General features: G+C 39.1%; 4 protein-coding genes across 5 annotated transcripts in view; 1 reads left to right on the forward strand and 3 right to left on the reverse strand.

The window, feature by feature from the left end:
• ktub (Tub domain-containing protein ktub) overlaps nt 1-18,049 on the forward strand; it is an 82,764-nt gene extending 64,715 nt beyond the window's left edge. Inside the window, exons 3-8 of one of the 2 annotated variants that reach the window (XR_011396155.1) lie at nt 14,082-14,427; nt 14,530-15,093; nt 15,170-15,360; nt 16,156-16,293; nt 16,364-16,898; nt 17,505-18,049. Coding sequence is in view for 1 of the 2 variants with exons in the window: in XM_036374803.2 (XP_036230696.2) it covers nt 14,082-14,427; nt 14,530-15,093; nt 15,170-15,360; nt 16,156-16,293; nt 16,364-16,633 (1,509 nt within the window). In the remaining variant the exon portion in view is untranslated. Of the gene's footprint in view, nt 1-14,081; nt 14,428-14,529; nt 15,094-15,169; nt 15,361-16,155; nt 16,294-16,363 lie in introns of both variants that reach the window. The other variant, XM_036374803.2, reaches the window with a different exon arrangement.
• On the reverse strand, nt 836-2,976 carry LOC106626866 (putative glycerophosphocholine phosphodiesterase GPCPD1 homolog 2). Its single transcript, XM_014246739.3, has one exon. It carries the CDS (start codon nt 2,948-2,950, stop codon nt 953-955), a length of 1,998 nt encoding a protein of 665 aa, XP_014102214.3. The 5' UTR covers nt 2,951-2,976; the 3' UTR covers nt 836-952.
• On the reverse strand, nt 4,008-6,136 carry LOC106626864 (putative glycerophosphocholine phosphodiesterase GPCPD1 homolog 2). The gene has a single exon (XM_014246738.3). The coding sequence runs from the start codon at nt 5,994-5,996 to the stop codon at nt 4,137-4,139; it is 1,860 nt and encodes a 619-aa protein (XP_014102213.2). The 5' UTR covers nt 5,997-6,136; the 3' UTR covers nt 4,008-4,136.
• Nucleotides 6,751-9,461, reverse strand: LOC106626863 (glycerophosphocholine phosphodiesterase GPCPD1). Its single transcript, XM_014246737.3, has one exon. The coding sequence runs from the start codon at nt 8,864-8,866 to the stop codon at nt 6,842-6,844; it is 2,025 nt and encodes a 674-aa protein (XP_014102212.2). The 5' UTR covers nt 8,867-9,461; the 3' UTR covers nt 6,751-6,841.
• Nucleotides 18,050-19,390: the final 1,341 nt, after the last annotated feature.

Below are 19,390 nucleotides of genomic sequence, written 5' to 3' on the forward strand. Positions count from 1 at the left end.
ATACACATGCATATACATATATACGTACACACGTATTTGTATACAATTCTAACTATTTGCAGCTACCCGAAACAATTATCACCCCGCGTCATTTTCAAACCATTTAAAGTATTATTTTATGCTGCTACTACAACAATAACAACGGCATTTTAATAATTTAATTACGTTTTTTAACAAAAAATTATCTCAATTACTTCTACTGCTACTGTATCGCTACAATATAACTAACTATTACAAAGCCAAAAGAAAGTAAGCCTCGTATTGCCGAGCTTTTTTTTGTGAAGAGCTAAAAATACTGATGTTTTTGTTATAAATTTAACCAACGAAGATCATTTGCCCTTGTATCAGTATCTCTTTCAAGGTCGTAAACAAGCAAGCCTCATATTACCGAGCAATTTTTTGTGGAGAGCCAAATGTAGGTGAGTGGAAATGAGATCTAAACCTCAAACCTGATTTTCTTTGTTATAAATTCAACCAAATAAGGTTCTAAACCGGCTGATTGATACATACATAGTCCGATACAATGAGCTGGATTACGAGACTTTTAACAGAACAGTGTTGCATTTCAGGTTATTAGTTTAGCCGTAGCTCGCTAAGTTGCTTCTATGCACCATGTTTGAATAAAATAAACTCTTCGGTTACTCAGACAAAAATATTTCAAAAAATATTTAATCACGCGAAACTGATATCTTTAAATTTTAAAATCAATTATAATCTGGGAACTTTGGCAATTTTGATGAAGTTCTACAAGATTTTATACACTTTTAAATTTACTTGCGGAGTTTTCTTCTATCAAGCATTGAAAATGTGTATCTTTAAAAGACTACTACAAAAGTCTTGTCTTTAATGTTTATTTGATAAATTTCTAACCTATTACTAAATTCACTAATAAATTTACATAGCACACAATTCTACAAATAAAATATTAATAAAGCATTTGACACAAGAATTTTCAACGACAACCGCAACTCAACTGTAATTTGAAGAGTTTCTGCAGACGTACGTCCTTTTCGAACACGTTTCGTTTATCGGCGGGCACAATCGACTCGATGCGATCATAGATTAAACCATGCACACCCTGTTTCTTGTACCACTCGATAGCGTTGCGATCGCACAGCTTGTCACCCCACAGCATAACCCACTTCTTCTGTCGATTAGCCAGCGTTACAGCGTCCGGGTGACTTTCAAAGATGCTCGCAGCCGGCGCAATGCCATTCAGGTCAAACGCCTGTGCAGTATTAACCGCCGGATGTAGACAGTGCGTGCGCGGATCCAAAAACTCTGGCACATTATGCGAAACCGTAAAGAAGACGGGATAAATATTTTGTTTGAAACGCAACATAATACAAATATCCGCATCGAAGGAACTAAAGCAGCACAAACGACCCCAACTAACGTCTTTTACCACGCACAATATGGCGTCCACATACTGATTTTTATCGATAGTCTGTACGCTCTCAATACCGCCGGCGTAATAAGCTTGCGGCCATTTGATTTCCATATTACAGCCGAGAAAACGATTTGTGGTGGTGAAAAACTCCGTCAAAGTTGGAAATAGACGCTCAGCGGAATTGCAAACACTACACGGCGCCGGATATTCTATGATGCGCTCATTTATAATGCGATAAGTGACCAAATGCTGCAGCTCTTCATAGGTGAAATCTTTAACGGATTTCGTGCACAGATCCGCTTTGGTAAGCGGTTTATTATCAACAGTCATACAAACAAACAGCTCGAAATCGTGATAGATGATGGGCACTAAATCTCTTGTCAGCATCACATCAAACTCGACCATATCAGCGCCCGCCTTGTATGCCTCCTGCATTGAGTGCAACGTGTTCTCAAGTATGGGTGCTGGATTATCGGCAATGAAACTGCGCCCGATGCCACGATGTCCGATGTCAAGACCCTTCCAGCGACGCGGCCAATACTGCAAGAAGGTTGTATTCAACTTCACCTGCCAATCCGTCATAGCATTTATAACTAAATATTTTAATTTCAAACGTGCCACCTCCATGCCATTAGTAATACTAGCGAAACTGACTGTCAACAGACCCTCGCTGGTGTTTAAGGCCGCGGGTGGTATATACATTTGACCCAACAGCTGTACGCAACCCGTCGATTCATTGGACAAATACAACTTCAGCAAATAGCCGACCATCGCTTTGTCCACCATCAGCACTTGAAACATTAATGTATTATTATTATAGACGACACCCAAATCGGGCTGCTCCTTCATTTGACTGCCACCATAAAGCATATTCGAGTATTGCGCATATGCGCGCGCCGACGGCAATATAGGTAGCATTAACTCCGGATTAACAGGCTCCAGCTTCAGTCGTATCTCTTCTTCCGGCACTATTGGTAAATTCTCTTTGAATTCCAACGCATTGAAGAACAACTTAAAGAGCACTACATGTCCGGTGTTAAGCCAAGCTTTGCGCACTTTCAGTTTATTGGGACAAATGCAACCGAAGCGATCAACGCATTCCACTTCCTTACACATGAGTTTGATTTCGCGCGCACGCTCTTGTATCTCCCAGCGTCGCGCTTGTACAATCTGTGTGGCTTTGTCCACCGCGGCGATAAAATAACGATAGCGTAAGAATTTCTCCAACGAAAGCTCAACTACCGCCGTCCATTCGCTATAGTCATCCACGGAGCGTTCTAAACGTGGCGCCAATTGCACATTCCATTCGCCGAGCGCCTTCTGATTGCCCATCACGCCGACTACTTCGTAGGGCGCAATCCGTGTGCCCGTCAAATTCACTTTAAAGTGCACAATCGCTGTATCTTCCGACATGGTTTTGGTACTTTGGAAATGTTTTAAATTGACAAAAACGTTACGTTTACTTTTATTAACACATATACAGAAATTTGGAAATATATTCGTACAATTTATGTAACTTTTGTTACATTTTCTTTTGGAATAAAAAAAATTTGACAACATTCATGTCTTATCTGTAAAAACGCCCATATGGGATTTTATACTCGAGCACTAATTTGAATTGCTTTGAGTGTGAAAGTAGCTGAGAGAAAGATAATATAAGTAATACTAGCAAAATTATTATATTTTTGGATGATCGTTAGTCATAAAAAAAACGGCAAAGTCTTAAATTATATTTCGACAGAAAAAAGGATTGCTCATTATGTTTCAAAAATGACTTCGGTCAAGTGGCCGCCGTGGTTACGGTGGATCAAGCTGTCGGTATATTGCAGTATCTTCCAGGCAGAAGTCTTTGCTACAAGGGCGTTTCGGAAAGAAAAAAACGAAAACTTTCTACTCACACGGTCTCGAAAAGACTGCAGAACGGTTGCTGACCTAGTCACAGGTTACAACTTACTAACGTAACGTGCGAGCCGTATGGGCATTCCTAACAATGATATATGTAGAAAGTGCCGGGAAGAAGGCTTGAGAGAAACGCTGGAGCACCTACTCTACTTATGTAAACTTCTCTAAAACTCGGCTTAGATTATAGTTCACGATGCAAGATAATGCGCCCATCAGAAGACGCCTACGGTTGCGCGTTATGGCGTATGAACACATTCGGGTATTTTTCGATATTTTGCAACAACGTCTTCGGTATACATTGTACGGCGCCACTGAGGTAGCGTTGTGCGAAACCGTATTAGTCAATGGCGAGAAAATATAACTCCTGGAGAACCCTAAGACTGGAAATAGACACTGAAAACCATGGGTTGTAAGTTTAAAGTCAGTTGTCGATCGATAAGTTAAACCATAGTAGAACCAAAACGTAGAGCTTTGTTCTATTTTACTTCTAGTTTGCGTCAGCTCGTGAGCTGTAAGAAAAATCCAAAAAATCCGCCAACATGATGTTCTGACTAAATGACTTTCTTGGAAATACGAAGCGCTTTGCAAGAACCGTACTTCTAACTTAGGAAAAATTCTCACAGCCAATTGATATCAGATTCCTTCTCGCATACTCAAGCAGTCAGCCGACTAAGTTTACTACCGAACTATGCAAAAATAAAAACTCAAAAAACTGTTTTCTTTTGCCATTTCTAGCTTATTTTCTATTTTTTTCTTTATTCGTTACATGTTTTTGCTGTAAGTACTCCGACTGTATGTTGAAATATTTAAAATTGAAAAAATAACAAAAAATATTAAATTACATTCAACGGCAACCACAACTGCGCTGCAGCTCAAAAAGTTTCTTCAGCTGTTCATCTGTACCAAAAATACTACGCTTATTGCATGCCAACAACAGATCAAGACGATCACAAATCAAAGCGTTAACACCTTCTGCACGATACAAATCTATTGTAGCGCAATCGGCCAGATGATTACCCCACAAAACGACCCACTTATTTTGACGTTCTGCCATCGCCAGTGCATTCGGATGTTTGCGCAGCAGGCTAGCATTGGTCGCAATACCATTGAGATCGAATGCTTTTGCCGTATTTATACCCGGTTGCACGCAATGCGTACGTGGATCGGTAAATAGCAACGGTTCCGACTCGAGCAACAGCAAAATCGGATAGATATTTTGCTTATAACGCAACATAATGCATATGTCGGCATCGAAGGATGAGAAGATGCAGACGCGTCCCCAACTCAACTGCTTTACCACATTGAGTATGACATCCATATACTTATTCTTGTCCATATGTTGTAGACACTGTGAACCGCCGGCGTACAGATCTTGCGGCCACTTAATTTCGATATTAAAACCGAGCATTTTGTTGGTTTTCTCGAAGAGATCTTGCAATGTCGGAAAGAGTCGCTCATCTGCATCGCTTACTGTTTCCGGTGCAGGACAAATAATCAAATTATCACCGACCACTTTGTATGTCTGCATAGCCTGCAATTCGGCGTAAGTCAAGCAGACAATGGGCACGGAGACAATATCACTCGCGCTGCTAGGTATTATCGACGAGTTTGGACACATCATTACATAGAAATCATGATATATTATGGGTACTAAATCTTTAGTGAGCATCACATCGAACTCCACCATATCAGCGCCGATCTCAAATGCGCGCTTCATGGAGCTGATTGTGTTCTCTAGTGGCGTTAGCGCTGCATTATGCTCCACAAAACTACGTCCCAGACCGCGATGTCCAATCAGCAAGCCCTTCCAGTGATCGGGCCAATACTGTGTGAATGTGGCGTTTAACTTCACTTGCCAATTCGGTGTGGGATTTATTATCAAATATTGTATTTCCAATTTCGCCAGCTCCTCCGTGGCGTCGGGTGAAAGCAATGTCACATCTAATACACCTTCGCTCTCCTCGAGCGCTTCGGGTGGCAAATAGCTTTGCGCTAAGAGACGTACACATTTGTTGGCACCATTGAATGCAAATAACTTCACTAAGAAACCAACTGTTTTCCGATTCAACATATATATCTGATAGATTAGTGCTCTTGCATTGTATTCTATGCCAAAATCTGGCTGATTCTTCAGCTTACTGTAGCCATATTGTAAAGTGGTGTAAAAAATTTCTGCGCGTGCGGATGTTGCTATCGCTTGAAGGTTTACCGCGTCTAACGGTTCTATTTTCAACTGCATTACTTCGCCCGCCTCAACAAGCTGATCCTGCGCATTACACTGCAACGCCTCGCCGAACAATTTGAACAACACGATGCTGCCGACATTGAGCCATGCGCGCCGCAATTTCGGTCTTCCCGGTGTTATGAAACCGAAATGATCAGCGGTTTGTGCAAACGCTTGCGTTAAGCATAATTCGCGTGCACGCTCGCCAACTTCCCAACGACGCAATTGTACGGTTTGTGTCTTCTCATCCAACACACCGATGAAGTAGCGATAACGTATCCATTTATTTAACGGTACCGTTATATTCGCAGTCCACACATTGTAGTCGTCAGCGCAGCGTTTAAGTAGCAGCGCTCCTTGTATCGACCAGCTGCCAAGCGTTTTCTTATTGCCTGTCACACCGACCAGTTCGTGTTCGGCGATTCGTGCGCCAGCCATTTCGACGGTAAGTTGCAATTGTCCAACTGAACTTTCCGACATTCTTTTTTCCAAAGTGCCTTGGATAAGCGAGAATCCGCTGTTGAGGTGGGAAAAGTAAAAAATTTTATTTATTTTTTTTTTGTTTTCTTACGAAAATTTTATGTAAATATTTTTATTTTTCAACTACTCACTCGCAACGGTTGACATCTGTGACATCTGACGTCCAATAATGCTCACTTTAAATAAAATTAGACAAGCAGCGTCCCCGTGATAACTATGTATGTGCGTGGAGTTACCTAAACTTGCTTTGCTGAAACTCGATTTTTCTTGTGAGAAATCGAAAATATTTTGGCTATCAACAATTCTCGAAATAGACCTTAACTTTATCATTCTTGAAGTTGAAAACTCCCTTTCGTTTAGCCAGCTGCCGCATTTTTCGATTTCTACTAAGTTTTTTCTAAAATCCGCTCTGAGCGAATTGCTTCTAGATATTATGCAATTAAGTTTTACTGTCAATTTCAAGCACTAAACTATCGTTGGGCGACCTCAGCCACCAAACTTATATCGGCACCAGAATCTTTGCACACCATTTTAACACATTTCAGCTCACTAAAGACACAGTTCTTACATACACTGTTATTACCCAAATAAATGAATGAATAGTACTAATGAGAAGGCCTCATTTTTTGGTTATTACTTACCGTTAGATTACCAAAGTTCCCTAATACAACCAGTCCCTTTCGCCAGAAAATTGAGCCAAAGCACTAATATTTGTTATAATCTTTTCCGCAATCACAAAATAAAACGCAAACCATTTTCACGCAAGAAAATAAGGAACATTCGACACAAGCTTTACTTGTTGTAAAACAATAAATCTACAAACAAATTAACACTAGGCAAAACATCTACAACAAATTCACATTACTAAGTATACTCTCGATCGTTGAATTCACAGGTTTTTGCTGGTGTGGCGAACATTGCAATCGGAAAAAATCGGGCAAATCATCTTCCAACTCGAAAGCGCTTCGCTTATTCGCTGGTAACCATAAGTCCAGACGATCATAAATTACACCAGTTGGACCTTGCGCCTTGAACCATTCAATCGAATCGGTATTCTTGAGCGCATCACCCCATAGGAAGATCTTTTTACCCTGCCTTGCCGCTATTTCAATCCATTTGGGATTGCTCTTTATATGTACGGCATTCGGCACAATGCCAGCCAAGTCGAAAGCTTGCGCATTATTAATAGTGTCGTAGAGCGTGTCCGCGCGTGGATCAGCATAAACGCCGAGAATAGTGGATGAGAGAAACATGACCGGATATATATTCTGTTTGTAACGCAGCAGCGTACAAATGTCGGCATCGAAACTTGTGAAGAAACTCAGGCGGCCACAACCATGCCGCAACATCACATCCAATATGCGGTCCACATAGGTATTCTTATCGATAGTTTGTATGCTTTCGAGCGCACCATTCAATGTTAACTGCGGCCATTTAATTTCAATGTCAAAGCCCACCGACTTATTCACTTTGGTGAGAAAATCTTCGAACAATGGGAAGAGTCGTTGATCCTCTTGCTCTACATTATTGTGTGCCGGATACTCGATGATCTTATTGCCCACCACCTGATAGGTTTTCAAATTCTTAAGCTGTTCATAGGTAATATCCTTGATTAGTACTTCTGTGAGATCAGCTTTGCTTGTGGGCGTCTTGGAATCCATACAGACATAGATATAGTAGTCGTGGTAAATTACTGGCACCAAATCGCTAGTTAACATCACATCAAACTCGACCAAGTCAGCGCCCAGCTCCGCGGAGGCCTTCATAGACGCCACAGTATTCTCAATTATTGCTGGCGCATTAGTTGCCTGCTTCAGACTTTTACCCAAACCACGATGTCCCGCATCCAATGCCGTCCAATTGCTGCGCCAGTATTCCACAAAAGAAGTGTGGAAATCGATAGTGGAGTTCGGCAATGGTTTAATCACCAAATACTGTATGTCCAAACTGGCGATAGCATTCAGCCATACTGGCGATAAGAGATTGATGGTGAAACGACCTTCTGTACCTTTCAAGAACTCCGGATATATATACTGATAGCCTATCAAGCGCACGAGCTCATTATCATTCTGTGTCGCATACAGCTTCAACAGATAGGCCACATTATCCAGCTGCGATACTGTCGTCTGAAATATCAATATATCGTTGGACTTGTAGGGCACACCAAACTCCGGTTGCGTACGCAAGTAACTGTCACCGTACACCATACGCACATACTCTGTGTGCGCCTTCGCCGAGGGCAATATAGCGGATAAGCGACTCGGCTCGACCGGCTGCAACTTAAAACGCAACTCCTCATTACCCACACTCGACTCATTCACATGCAAAGGATTGCGAAACAACTTGAATTGTACAATATTACCGGCATTCAGCCAACCGCGTTGCAGCTCACGTTGCTCCGGATCAATCCAACCGCATATGTCGCTGCGATTCCCCGAAACAGTGCCCACTTGAAAGCTGCGCGCATTGATATGTGATTCCCAGCGGCGCACCTGCACCACACCAGTCGCATTGTCTATGGCCGCAATGAAGTAGCGATAATTGATGGTAGTATTCACCGGCAACGCAACGCTGGCCGTCCACACGCGATGATCCTGTGTGCGATTCAATAGGATCGCCTTGTCGGCACGCCAAACACCCAGCTGTTTGACATCGCCAACCATAGCGACTAGTTCATAGCTGGCAATCGGTTGCTCGTTAAGCGAAACGCTAAAGTTATATGGTATCAGCGAGTTGCGCTTGAGTGGTATGAAGCGGCGCGCTGTGTAATACTTTTCGTAGTAGGAGGAATCACACTGAGCGGCGCGCGGCAGCCCAGCGAAAATGCTTAATACAGCGCAGAGCGCGCAGAGTTTTGTTAGCGAAAACATCGTTGCGCGTTGCAAAAACTCTTCACTTTAATTTACGCGTCTATACTGTTTTCAAAGGCGTTAAGGTCCTTGTTCTTGACGCAGCGTTTTTCACTAGAAATTGCGTCGCGCGTACACTATGCCTGCTGTCCACTTAATCGCACATTACCTATGCCTTCACTACGAATTTATTCATTTCTTTAAGTTTTGAATTTTCAAGTTTTTACCTGAGCGCTTAGGCTTATCGTAGCCACAGATTAGCTGAAGTTGACTTATCAACTTCGTTGCGCTTTACGCAAAGTTTATGTATTCGCAATATTTCAATCGATTATAATTTATGAGCTATTTTGCTTCGCCACCATCAAACGGTATCTTTATAAAATTGTTAATAAAAGTTTATGACAAATTCTTGTTTTTCACTTCGCTACTTTTTAAAGATTTTTTGCTTTATTGTTATGTTTATTATATAAAATATTTATTGCAATATTTTTATTATTTTCACACGCTGTGATTTCGCGACGTATTCGTTGTGCTCGTTTAGCACCAAAAACTGCACTGATCGCTGCAAAGTTTCCCACAAACTATCTTGTCACCTACTAACAAAAACAACACCAATCGACCCACAAATTGTACCGAGGTTAACAGCATTGGATTTGCTAAAACTAAAGCGCTTGTAAATGAAACAATAATTGTGAATAATTTCGCTGTGCGCTGCACTGCGCAATCAAGCGTCGAAGGTTCGACCACCAAGATCACACATTTAACATGAATTAGTACCAATAAGCATGCGCACTGTACCCGCGCGTCCCACTCTAGACGTAGTGACCTTTGTTGCGCTTAGCAGCAATGCTAAAATTGAAAATTCAATGTCAATTGTACAACAACCTGCGGGCGGAAGCGTCATCAACCTGCTAACCCCAAATTCTAATATGACTTTTGTACAGCAGAGCAGGGGTGACCAAAAAATTTAACTCTGAATCCTTAATTTCAAGTTGTTGGGGCGATACCAAGTCCGAAGCTCAGAATTCCATCTTAAAATTTCATCTTAACATTTAGAAACCAATCTGTTTTAGCGCAGTGATTGTTCAGCACGTTCTAAAGAATTCGAAAAGTCCATCTATCACTGTAGAAATTTTATCGTAAATAGCGTACCGTTATTACCCTTGCATTTATAGAAGAGACCCATAGCTGTGGATCTTCATATTCCACTTTTTATCGAGAACCTTGGACTAACTTCCGACAAGTAATCCAATTTCAACAGCGATTTCATTGCACTCTTTCTTTGGCTCCCTCTCTATGGGTTTTCAAAGGCAAAGCAAGATACAAGTACACGTACCACCCAAGGCATTTTATGCAAATTAATTATGCAATACCGCGCATTACGGTATCTCTGATTACACGAAAATATTATACACATCAACAAGCCTTCGGCAAACTCTCCCCACCACCGCTCTACCGCGACCTACCTAATTAAAGATTTATAAGTTCATAAACCCCAATAAACAGTTATCCAACGAAATAATTCAAATAATCATTCAATTATGTATGGCAATTATGATGATCACGTGTGTTTTTGTACAACAAAGCGATAACGCTGACGGCGAGTCAGCATTGTTTGCACGTTTCCATACGCTGCTCGTGTTTAACGGGTGATAGCTCGTGTTTATAGAGGTTTACGAGTAGGTGTATGTAGTTGTAGCTGAATTTGGCATTTAGCAACAAGTCGCTGTGCTCACTGATTTTTGCAAAACTACCCACAATTTCCGCTTTTGTGCAAATAAATTGCGGTAAACACAACTGTACGAGCATGAAGAACGTGAGCAGACTGAGATATGGCTTGTTGATTGGTATAGAACAAAGTTTTGAGTGTGCAGTCTACAAATATAAAAACAGCTATTTTTACTTTTTTTAACGGCATTACACATACACAAATACTTATGTGTATGCATACATATATCAATAAATCATTTTTGATAACCGTTAATTAATCGACGAATTCGATTTCATTAGCAATGTTAACCATTGCTACTTGTTTTGTTTACATTTGAATCTTATCGGCTGTGTACTCAGTACTGACCAGCACGTATCGTACTTGGCACAGCTTCTGTTACCTTTGGCGAAGTCCGCCATGTGATTGTTCCACAAAAAGTGGAGCATAAGTTAGGTTAGATAAATAAGCTTATTTCTTGTGAAGCCATACCACTTGGACAGCTAGAGACGCTTGTCCGTTGTGATGCCCAGCTCAGCGAACTCAAACTTTGCTATCGAAGTGGAAGCAAACCGCAGCACTTCGGAGAAGTACATCTGCTGCTACCTTGATGGCTGCCACTTCTGCTTGAAAGACACTACAAAGTTATCTGACAGTCTGAAACAAGAGTTGATAGAGACCATAAGGTAACCAATGCCTTCTCTAACATCCAGGGTAAAGGAGACAGAACATCACTTAGCGGCGTGCCTCTATTGGCCTTTCATAGCACAGTGTTCTACTTAAAGATCTGATCTCCGAAAAGCTGATCGAAGCTTTTTACAATTAGTATATTTTAAGGTCAACAATCAGCTCATGCTATATTTTTAGATTTCAACTTCGGTTGTTGTTCGAACCCACGCCTCAACGCATGTCAATCAAGCACTCAATATATTGGGTTACTGCTCTCAGCGCATACTATCATTTGGTCATTTGAAATGTTTATCTTTAATGGTTGACTAACACTTTGCTAATTTACAACCGAATATTAGCTCTAATCTTAATGGATTGCGATTATAAAGTCAGTGGTAACTATCGGATGGACGTGTTGATTTACTTACCCGTTTATTAAATTTCAAAATTCATATACTTTTTTTGGTCACAACAATGCTTTTGTTAAGGTCGGAGAGTTGGCGAAATGAAAATAAACAACACCTATGTAAAGCTAAATATTATTGCCATTCCTATCCGAGATATTCATAACCTAAATTCGTGTAAGTAGAACTCACAACCTTCTAACGGCTGTGTGATACAAATCGCTATCCAACTAGAATCGTATCCATGTATTGCTGTCTGCAAATCAATGATAAAACTATACTTAATTTCTTTTCATAACCGATTAAAAATATATATATGTTTTCTGAAATCAATCAGCGTTCAGAATACATATGAACCAGGGCTTAGTGAGAAATAATTGGAAGAACTATTCGAATCTCTGCAAAATTGGAAAGTAAAGTACTCTCCAGGCGAACGAATAGCACTCGTTTTCAATGAACTGCAGTAGCTCATCATATCCAGTTAAAACGGTCTAACAGGTTTCAAGAGTATATGAGATTAGGTTAGATTGAAAAGTTTCTGCGATACATAAGCGCAGTAGTAGTGATTGACGTGTAGCTCCTCGCACGGCTATGGCAACAAAACGAGCAATTTTTATATTCTGTACAGGGTATATTAAATTTGTCACGATTTTTTTAACACCCAAAACGAAACGTCAGAGTCCATATAAAGTGTATATATAATATAATATAAATGATCAGCATGACGAGCTAAGTCGATTTAGCCATATGCGAACTAGTTCCTCAGTTTTTGAGATGTCGATCTGAAAATGTTCGTTCTTACTTTACTCACCAAGAAGCTGCTTATTTGTCGGAGACGCCAATTTCGAACCACTATAGCATATAGATGCCATACAAACTGACCGATCAAAATAAAGTTTTTGTAAGGAATCTTTTTTAAATGTGAAGGGTATTATAGCTTGTAGATATATATATATTACAGTGTTCATTGTATCTTTGGATACAGAGGTAGTAGTTGTATCCTTTAAATCCTGCATATACCTATATATGTGGATTAATTTACAATACACGCAAGTGCAATATACACGAATAACTATGTATATGACCAAAATAGGTAAATGAAGAAATCATGTTCGAAACAATTAAAATTATTTATATTGACATCGATTGCAATTTATCACTTGCCGCAACAACAACAATGACAACATAAAACTGCGAAAATGGCAGTGAATACCAGACAGAGTGAAGGCAATTCACTTACACATACAAACATATTTACATATATGTAAATTTGAGTATCGTGAGCACAAAAACAAAAGAATAGGAAAGCTGTCATGTCGACGCGTTAAACTGTTCACTTTTAATTCAAGCATATATAATATTTCCACATATATATGTATATGTGTATGGGCGTGTGTGTGTGCGTGTGACAAGCCAACCTCGCTAGCTTCCCTCATTGAACTTGAAATTTACCCCCATTTAAATGAAAGCCTTTAACAAATGCCGGGTCATGTGCAGAAAAATGCTTATGCAACAACAATATCGCAATTGTTTTCAAAAATTAAATTTAAAAAATCCGGCCTTAACCACTTTTCATTTAATTTTGCATGCATTCTGATGTGATTCAATTTCGCATTACATAGCAAATTCTTTGATACATTCACTAATTGTTTTGTTGTGTTGCACCTGCAGCGCATTTGACCCAACTACCAGTGTACATACATATTTATGTGATATATGTATATATAAATATATGTGTATATGAATAGTCACTTGTGTTGCCCCCAAAACTGGAATTCGCGGTAAGCTGTATTTCATGTGTAATCAGCGAAACAGTTCAATTGCTATAGGCACTCATACACTGAAAAAAATATGTGGCAGTACAAAAAAAGCTTAATTCTTCAAGTATTATTATTATTCCTTGTCCTGCTTGTCCTCTTTGTACCATTCCATAGTTTTCTGTAAAGCAAATGCATCAAAAGTCACGCTAAGCGGCTTGGACTCGTAAAAAGCTGAAAACCGTCAACCATGAGAGCTACATCGTTCACGTAGGCAATCACCCGACAGCCGACTTGCGCCGGCTTTCGCCGCCTTCTCTAAACTAGCACTTTAAAATTTAAATTTGAGGGTTTTCCTTAGATAGCTTAGTTCTTCATGTCCAAGCTAATTGTCAGAGTATTCAAAGGTCATAAGCAGTGCTCAAAAGTTAAACTTTGAATAACTTCACATAATATCTTGATAGCTACCAGAAGCAATATTTAATTGAGAAAACGCTAACCTCAATCCTGTCGTTGAAAAAGGTTCGCCTGTACAGAAGTAAAAAATAAATATAGATATCTGCAATTCCTGACCTCACAGCGCTAACGGTAGATTACGAAAGCATACGAGTCCCAGTGGCTGCCATTTTGACAGTATTTCGTTAACTTTTTTTCTCTTATACATATATTAATAAACTTTCTTACATTATCTGTTGCAGCGACTGCTAATGGAAGCGTATATACGACAAAAGCGCGCATCGCCTGGCATGGTGCAGGCAAGTGACTTACAAATAACCCGTCCCATGTCGGGGCTGCGCACATCAACGGCCGCTGGCCGCGAGCTGCATGCCTACGATGGTCCAATGCAATTCATCAGTTCGCCACACAATCCCGATCAATTATTAAGTAACACCACCAGCGTCACAGCTACGAATACGAACGCGACCACCGCCAACTCCAGCAACAATGCGGCCAGCACGAATGGTCGTCAGCATGGTGTCAGCTTTACGAACAATATGCGTCCGCGGACAGCACAGATGACAGGACACATCATCAATCAGGACGGTAAATAAATGAAATACAAAGGCGTTATTGTTGTTTTCCACTTTTGAAAGTTCCAATTTTACTTTATTATATTTCTTCGCACATCTTCCGTTGTGCCTACAGATTTAATCGAAGAGATTTCCTCACACGAACTCGAAGATGACGAAAGTAGTCCCGTCAATCATGTGAGCAACAATGGACAACGACAAAAGCAACGCCAACAACAGCAATTACAACAACATCAACAACGTTCATACAGTCACGATCAGGATAGCAGCACATTGGACGAAGATGATTATGCGAATCGAAATATCGAGGTAGCTGCACCCATCATGCCATTGAATCACAGCATCGCCAATAGCATCGCATCACAAACAAACACCACCACTAATTCGGTCACCGGTGCACGAAGCACTTCGGCGCAATCGACCGGCACCGGTTCGGCTAATAACACTGCCAACTATTCGAACAGTGCGCAGCAAACGAATTCAGCGGCGGACGCCAGCGGCGAACCGGAAGGTGATCTCGTCGGCAACATCGAACAGTTCGTCATGCAGCCAGCATCGCAGGGTGTGCTCTTCAAGTGTCGCATAACGCGTGATCGCAAAGGCATGGATCGTGGCCTATTTCCAATATATTATTTGCATTTGGAGCGCGATTATGGCAAGAAAATATTTCTCTTGGGCGGTAAGAGGGGTGGATGATATTCACTACTTTTTGTGACCTCTTGCAACCAACTGCCTTTTATATATTTTTTTTTCAGGACGCAAGCGAAAGAAGAGCAAAACATCCAATTATATTATCAGCTGTGATCCTACGGACTTGTCACGGAACGCCGAAGGTTTTTGTGGCAAGTTGCGTTCGAATGTGTTCGGCACCTCCTTTACCGTGTTCGATAATGGCAACAAGGATAGCACGGAAAATCCGCGACTCGACTTGGCGGTGATCATCTATGTAAGTAGGCACCTACAGTGTACTGTGATAAGAATGAGAGTATGCTTGTTCCAGGCCGACTTGCGAAAGACTAATGAAACGGCAATTGACGCCTGTTCAGCTTCAAGCGCTTATAGACGAAATTTTTTTTATAACTTCATCGAGTTATTGGTTGCCTCGGTAGCACTTCTGTCCAGCAAGTGAAAAAAATTTTGAATGGTTTGTTTTTAATTGGTTCTTTAACGATTTTCTGCCCCAAAACCCTATTTATAATAACAAATCTTACTAACTCGGTTAAAATCTTTAAAAAGTTGTTAAGAGCGTTAAAAGAAGTCCTAGGGAGACTTTCAAATAAAACCTAAATAAGTAATAAACACATGAGCCATTGATTCTTAGATCACATGACCACCACGGTCGAAGTAATGCAACATAGGAATATTAAAGTCTTATTTAAACTTTCTAAACGAACTTTTGGTACTCTAATAAGTCTTAAATTATCTAAAATATAATATATCCATCTAACTTTCTAAACGTATTTTCGCGGCTTTACTTGGAGTTGTATAATTATTTATGTCCATATGGTATGGTCCATATATGGTATTTGTATATAATATTAACCTAGAAAAGCTCTTTAGGCTCATGCATTTTCATTTCCGAAGGTTTGACATTATATGCTAATGTTTGTTAGGCAGCTAAAATAAGGTTAGGTTCGACTTAAATGTATTATCATAAAGGAGTAGCGCTAAATAGACCATTAATTTGAGTTAACCAATTTGATTTACACATATGTTTTAATACCTTGTTCTCTATTTGTAGGATACCAATATACTCGGTTTCAAAGGTCCACGCAATATGACAGTGATATTGCCCGGCATGACGGAGGAAGATCAACGCGTGAAAATCAGCTCGGCCGATCCCAAACAACAGGGTATACTGGATTTATGGAAAGTTAAGGTTAGTTTCATAACTCATCACGTTCGGTTTTTAACCATACTTAAGTTCTGTATTTGCTTTTGCACACCAGAACATGGACACGATCGTTGAGCTGCACAACAAGACACCCGTATGGAATGATGAGACCCAATCGTATGTCTTAAATTTTCACGGTCGTGTCACACAAGCATCGGTTAAGAATTTCCAACTCGTACACGATTCGGATCCCGATTATATAGTCATGCAGTTCGGGCGTACCTCCGAAGACGTCTTTACCATGGACTATCGCTACCCGCTGTGCGCGCTACAAGCATTTGCCATAGCGTTGAGCAGTTTTGATGGCAAAATCGCGTGCGAGTAGAAGCGAGAGAGACTGAGCGAATGATAATTGCAGTGAGACTGCATCATAGTGTTATCAGAACAAAATTATGCTCAAATTTATAAGCGTTCAGCAACAACAATAGTATTTTATTTAAATGTAAATGTAAAATCAAAAACATGGCACAAAAGAGTACGGTCATAATCAAAAAAGTGCATGATGAACTTAATAACAAACGGTTGCCTTAGTTGTGAGCGTTCGCAAAGGCGCGCTAGAATATCACCCACAATTGTATGTATTTATGTGGGTATGTACATGCACCGACTTGATTAACACTAATTTATTAATTGTTTTTTTTTATAAAGTAATTAAGAGTACAAGTGAGTGTTAGAAGTGTAAACAAAGAGAAAAACATTTAAACATACACACAAATATTTATAGATGGCATCTAGCTAAATCTAATGGCATCAAAAATATGTAAAAAAAAAACTGTCTAAAACGCGTCTAAACTTTTGCGAGCTTAATAATAAGTTGAAAAGTCTTATCTCTGACACTATTTGCCGGATCATTTCAAATTTTCGAAGCATATGCTCAAATATACAATGAACCAAAAAAACTTTTACAGGGCGATGGTTTGGTTTGAAGTGACTTAACTCCTCAACTAATAAAACTTTTGAGTTGCATCCAAAAGTGAGAAAAAGTCCATTTTATTAATTTTCACAATGTAATTGAATATATTTTTAAAAATTCAATTTTCTCCAAAAACTTAATAAATTCAAAATAACTCTAGTTTGAAATTATAAAACTCTTGAAGAAAAATTAATATTTTATATGAACACATTTGTCCCCTATTATGTTTTGCAGTTTTTTTTTTTATTCCTAAAATACACCACATTTTGTGTAAGTTTTGCAGGTATATATGCCCATATTTCTTGGAGAGCCGCCATAACCTCATTTTAGCTGTTAACTTTGCGCACTCGTAACTTCATCTACGCTTATGACCACAGGTGTTCAATGGGATTGAGCTATGGACTCTGGGGAGGATGCAGCAGAATCCGTTTCGCGCAACTATGCGCCAAACCTCAGTTACATAAGCCGTTTGGGATTCACCAACAGTTGGAGAGTAGCGAATCGAACAAGCAGTCAGCACATATAAAATATTATATAACAGAAGTAGAAGTGAAACAGAGTAGAGCTGTTCATAGCGTCCAGGAGACGACGAAATTTCAGCTCTAAAATCACAACTAAATAACTAAAGCCACTATGAGGTCCAGCTCAACCTGTTTAGAAATCACGAACGTTGTTAAAAGTGATGTTTGCAAAGTTAGCACTTTCAATATCAAAATTGCTGTCTAATTTTCTGTTACTATTATAAACGAACAAGGTTTCTAAAAGAATACACACATAACATTTTTGTCACATATTGTTTTCGAAATAAATATATATTTATACCTTGAACACGGTATATTAAATTTGCTACGAAGTTTGTAGCAGCCAGAAGAAAACGTTGGAGACCCTATTAAGTATATTTATAAATGATCAGCGTGACGAGTTGAGTTGATTTAGCCAAGTCCGTTTACCCGTCTCTCTGTCAGTCTGTATATACGCCACTAATACCTTAGTTTTTGAGACACACTCTGAAGTTTTGCACACGTTCTTTTCTCTCCAAGAACCGCTGATATACTTGTAGTACCATTATAACATATAGCTCCCGTATAAACTGAGTGATCGGAATCAAGTGCTTGCAAAATTTGGCATGGATTATTCTACAAGGCAACGCTACAATATCTAAAAAAAATTCGGATCAGACACTATATCATATAGCTGTCATACAAACTGAACGACCAAAATCAAGTTCTTGTATGATGTATGTATCTTTTTTATTTAATTGCATCGATCATTTCAATGTATCCATATTTTAGTCATTATATATACTATCTTACCATAATATTGAATAATATGATGCATAGAGTCATGACGAAATATTTGCAATAAAATATATTTATTTTCGTTGTACAAAAAAGAAACGCATATTTATAAATATATTTCTACACAAATAACATAACATGTAGTTTTAGTATAGATGATAATATATGATAATATTTGAGAAAACCACTAACATAATTATATAAATACTTATGTATGAGTACATATAAGGAAATTATAAAATTCAATACAAAAAAAAAACTTAAAAGAAAGCAATAAAGAGTACTTGTAAGAAGAACAAAATAAAACAGTATGAATTTTTTATAAGAGAATTTTTTTAAGATTTAGGATATTTATTTATTTCATAGTAAATAAAGTTTAAGCAAGAAATATGAGAAAAACTGGCACAAATATTATAAGGCTTAAGGGATCATTCAAATCAGAAAAAAACGCATTTTTGTGATTTTCATTTTTGGATTTTTTATTTTTTTAAATAACTAGTAATACCCAGATTGAATTCACCATACCATCAATAAACACTGGTGATTGATGCATCCAAAAATTCAAATAAATTCACCGATGCAGTGTTGCTATGTTAATCCATGCCGAAGGGTGTAAAAATAAACGGACGAAAATATTTGCGATTTAATTCCATTTTTTAATCGAGATGAATATTTTAAGTTACTGTAAACAACACAAATAGCGCTCGTATGACTAAACGGCACCAGGATTGCCAAATCCCAAAATATGAAAGGCAACTTACGTATTAACTAAATTCTTTATCTCATGTCATTTGTTCTAACTGAAACTTTTTCGTACCGGTGGAAACATTATAACCTCTTTTTTTACCAATCGAGTTTTACAACGTAAATT

This window comes from Bactrocera oleae, chromosome 4 (assembly GCF_042242935.1).
Source record: "Bactrocera oleae isolate idBacOlea1 chromosome 4, idBacOlea1, whole genome shotgun sequence".
NCBI classification, from domain to species: domain Eukaryota; kingdom Metazoa; phylum Arthropoda; class Insecta; order Diptera; family Tephritidae; genus Bactrocera; species Bactrocera oleae.

Excerpts from the sequence above, each read along its gene's own strand:
- LOC106626866 (XM_014246739.3), bottom strand. The coding sequence starts at position 2,950 with ATGTTGTCAAATTTTTTTTATTCCAAAAGAAAATGTAACAAAAGTTAC.
- LOC106626864 (XM_014246738.3), bottom strand. The coding sequence starts at position 5,996 with ATGTCGGAAAGTTCAGTTGGACAATTGCAACTTACCGTCGAAATGGCT.
- LOC106626863 (XM_014246737.3), bottom strand. The coding sequence starts at position 8,866 with ATGTTTTCGCTAACAAAACTCTGCGCGCTCTGCGCTGTATTAAGCATT.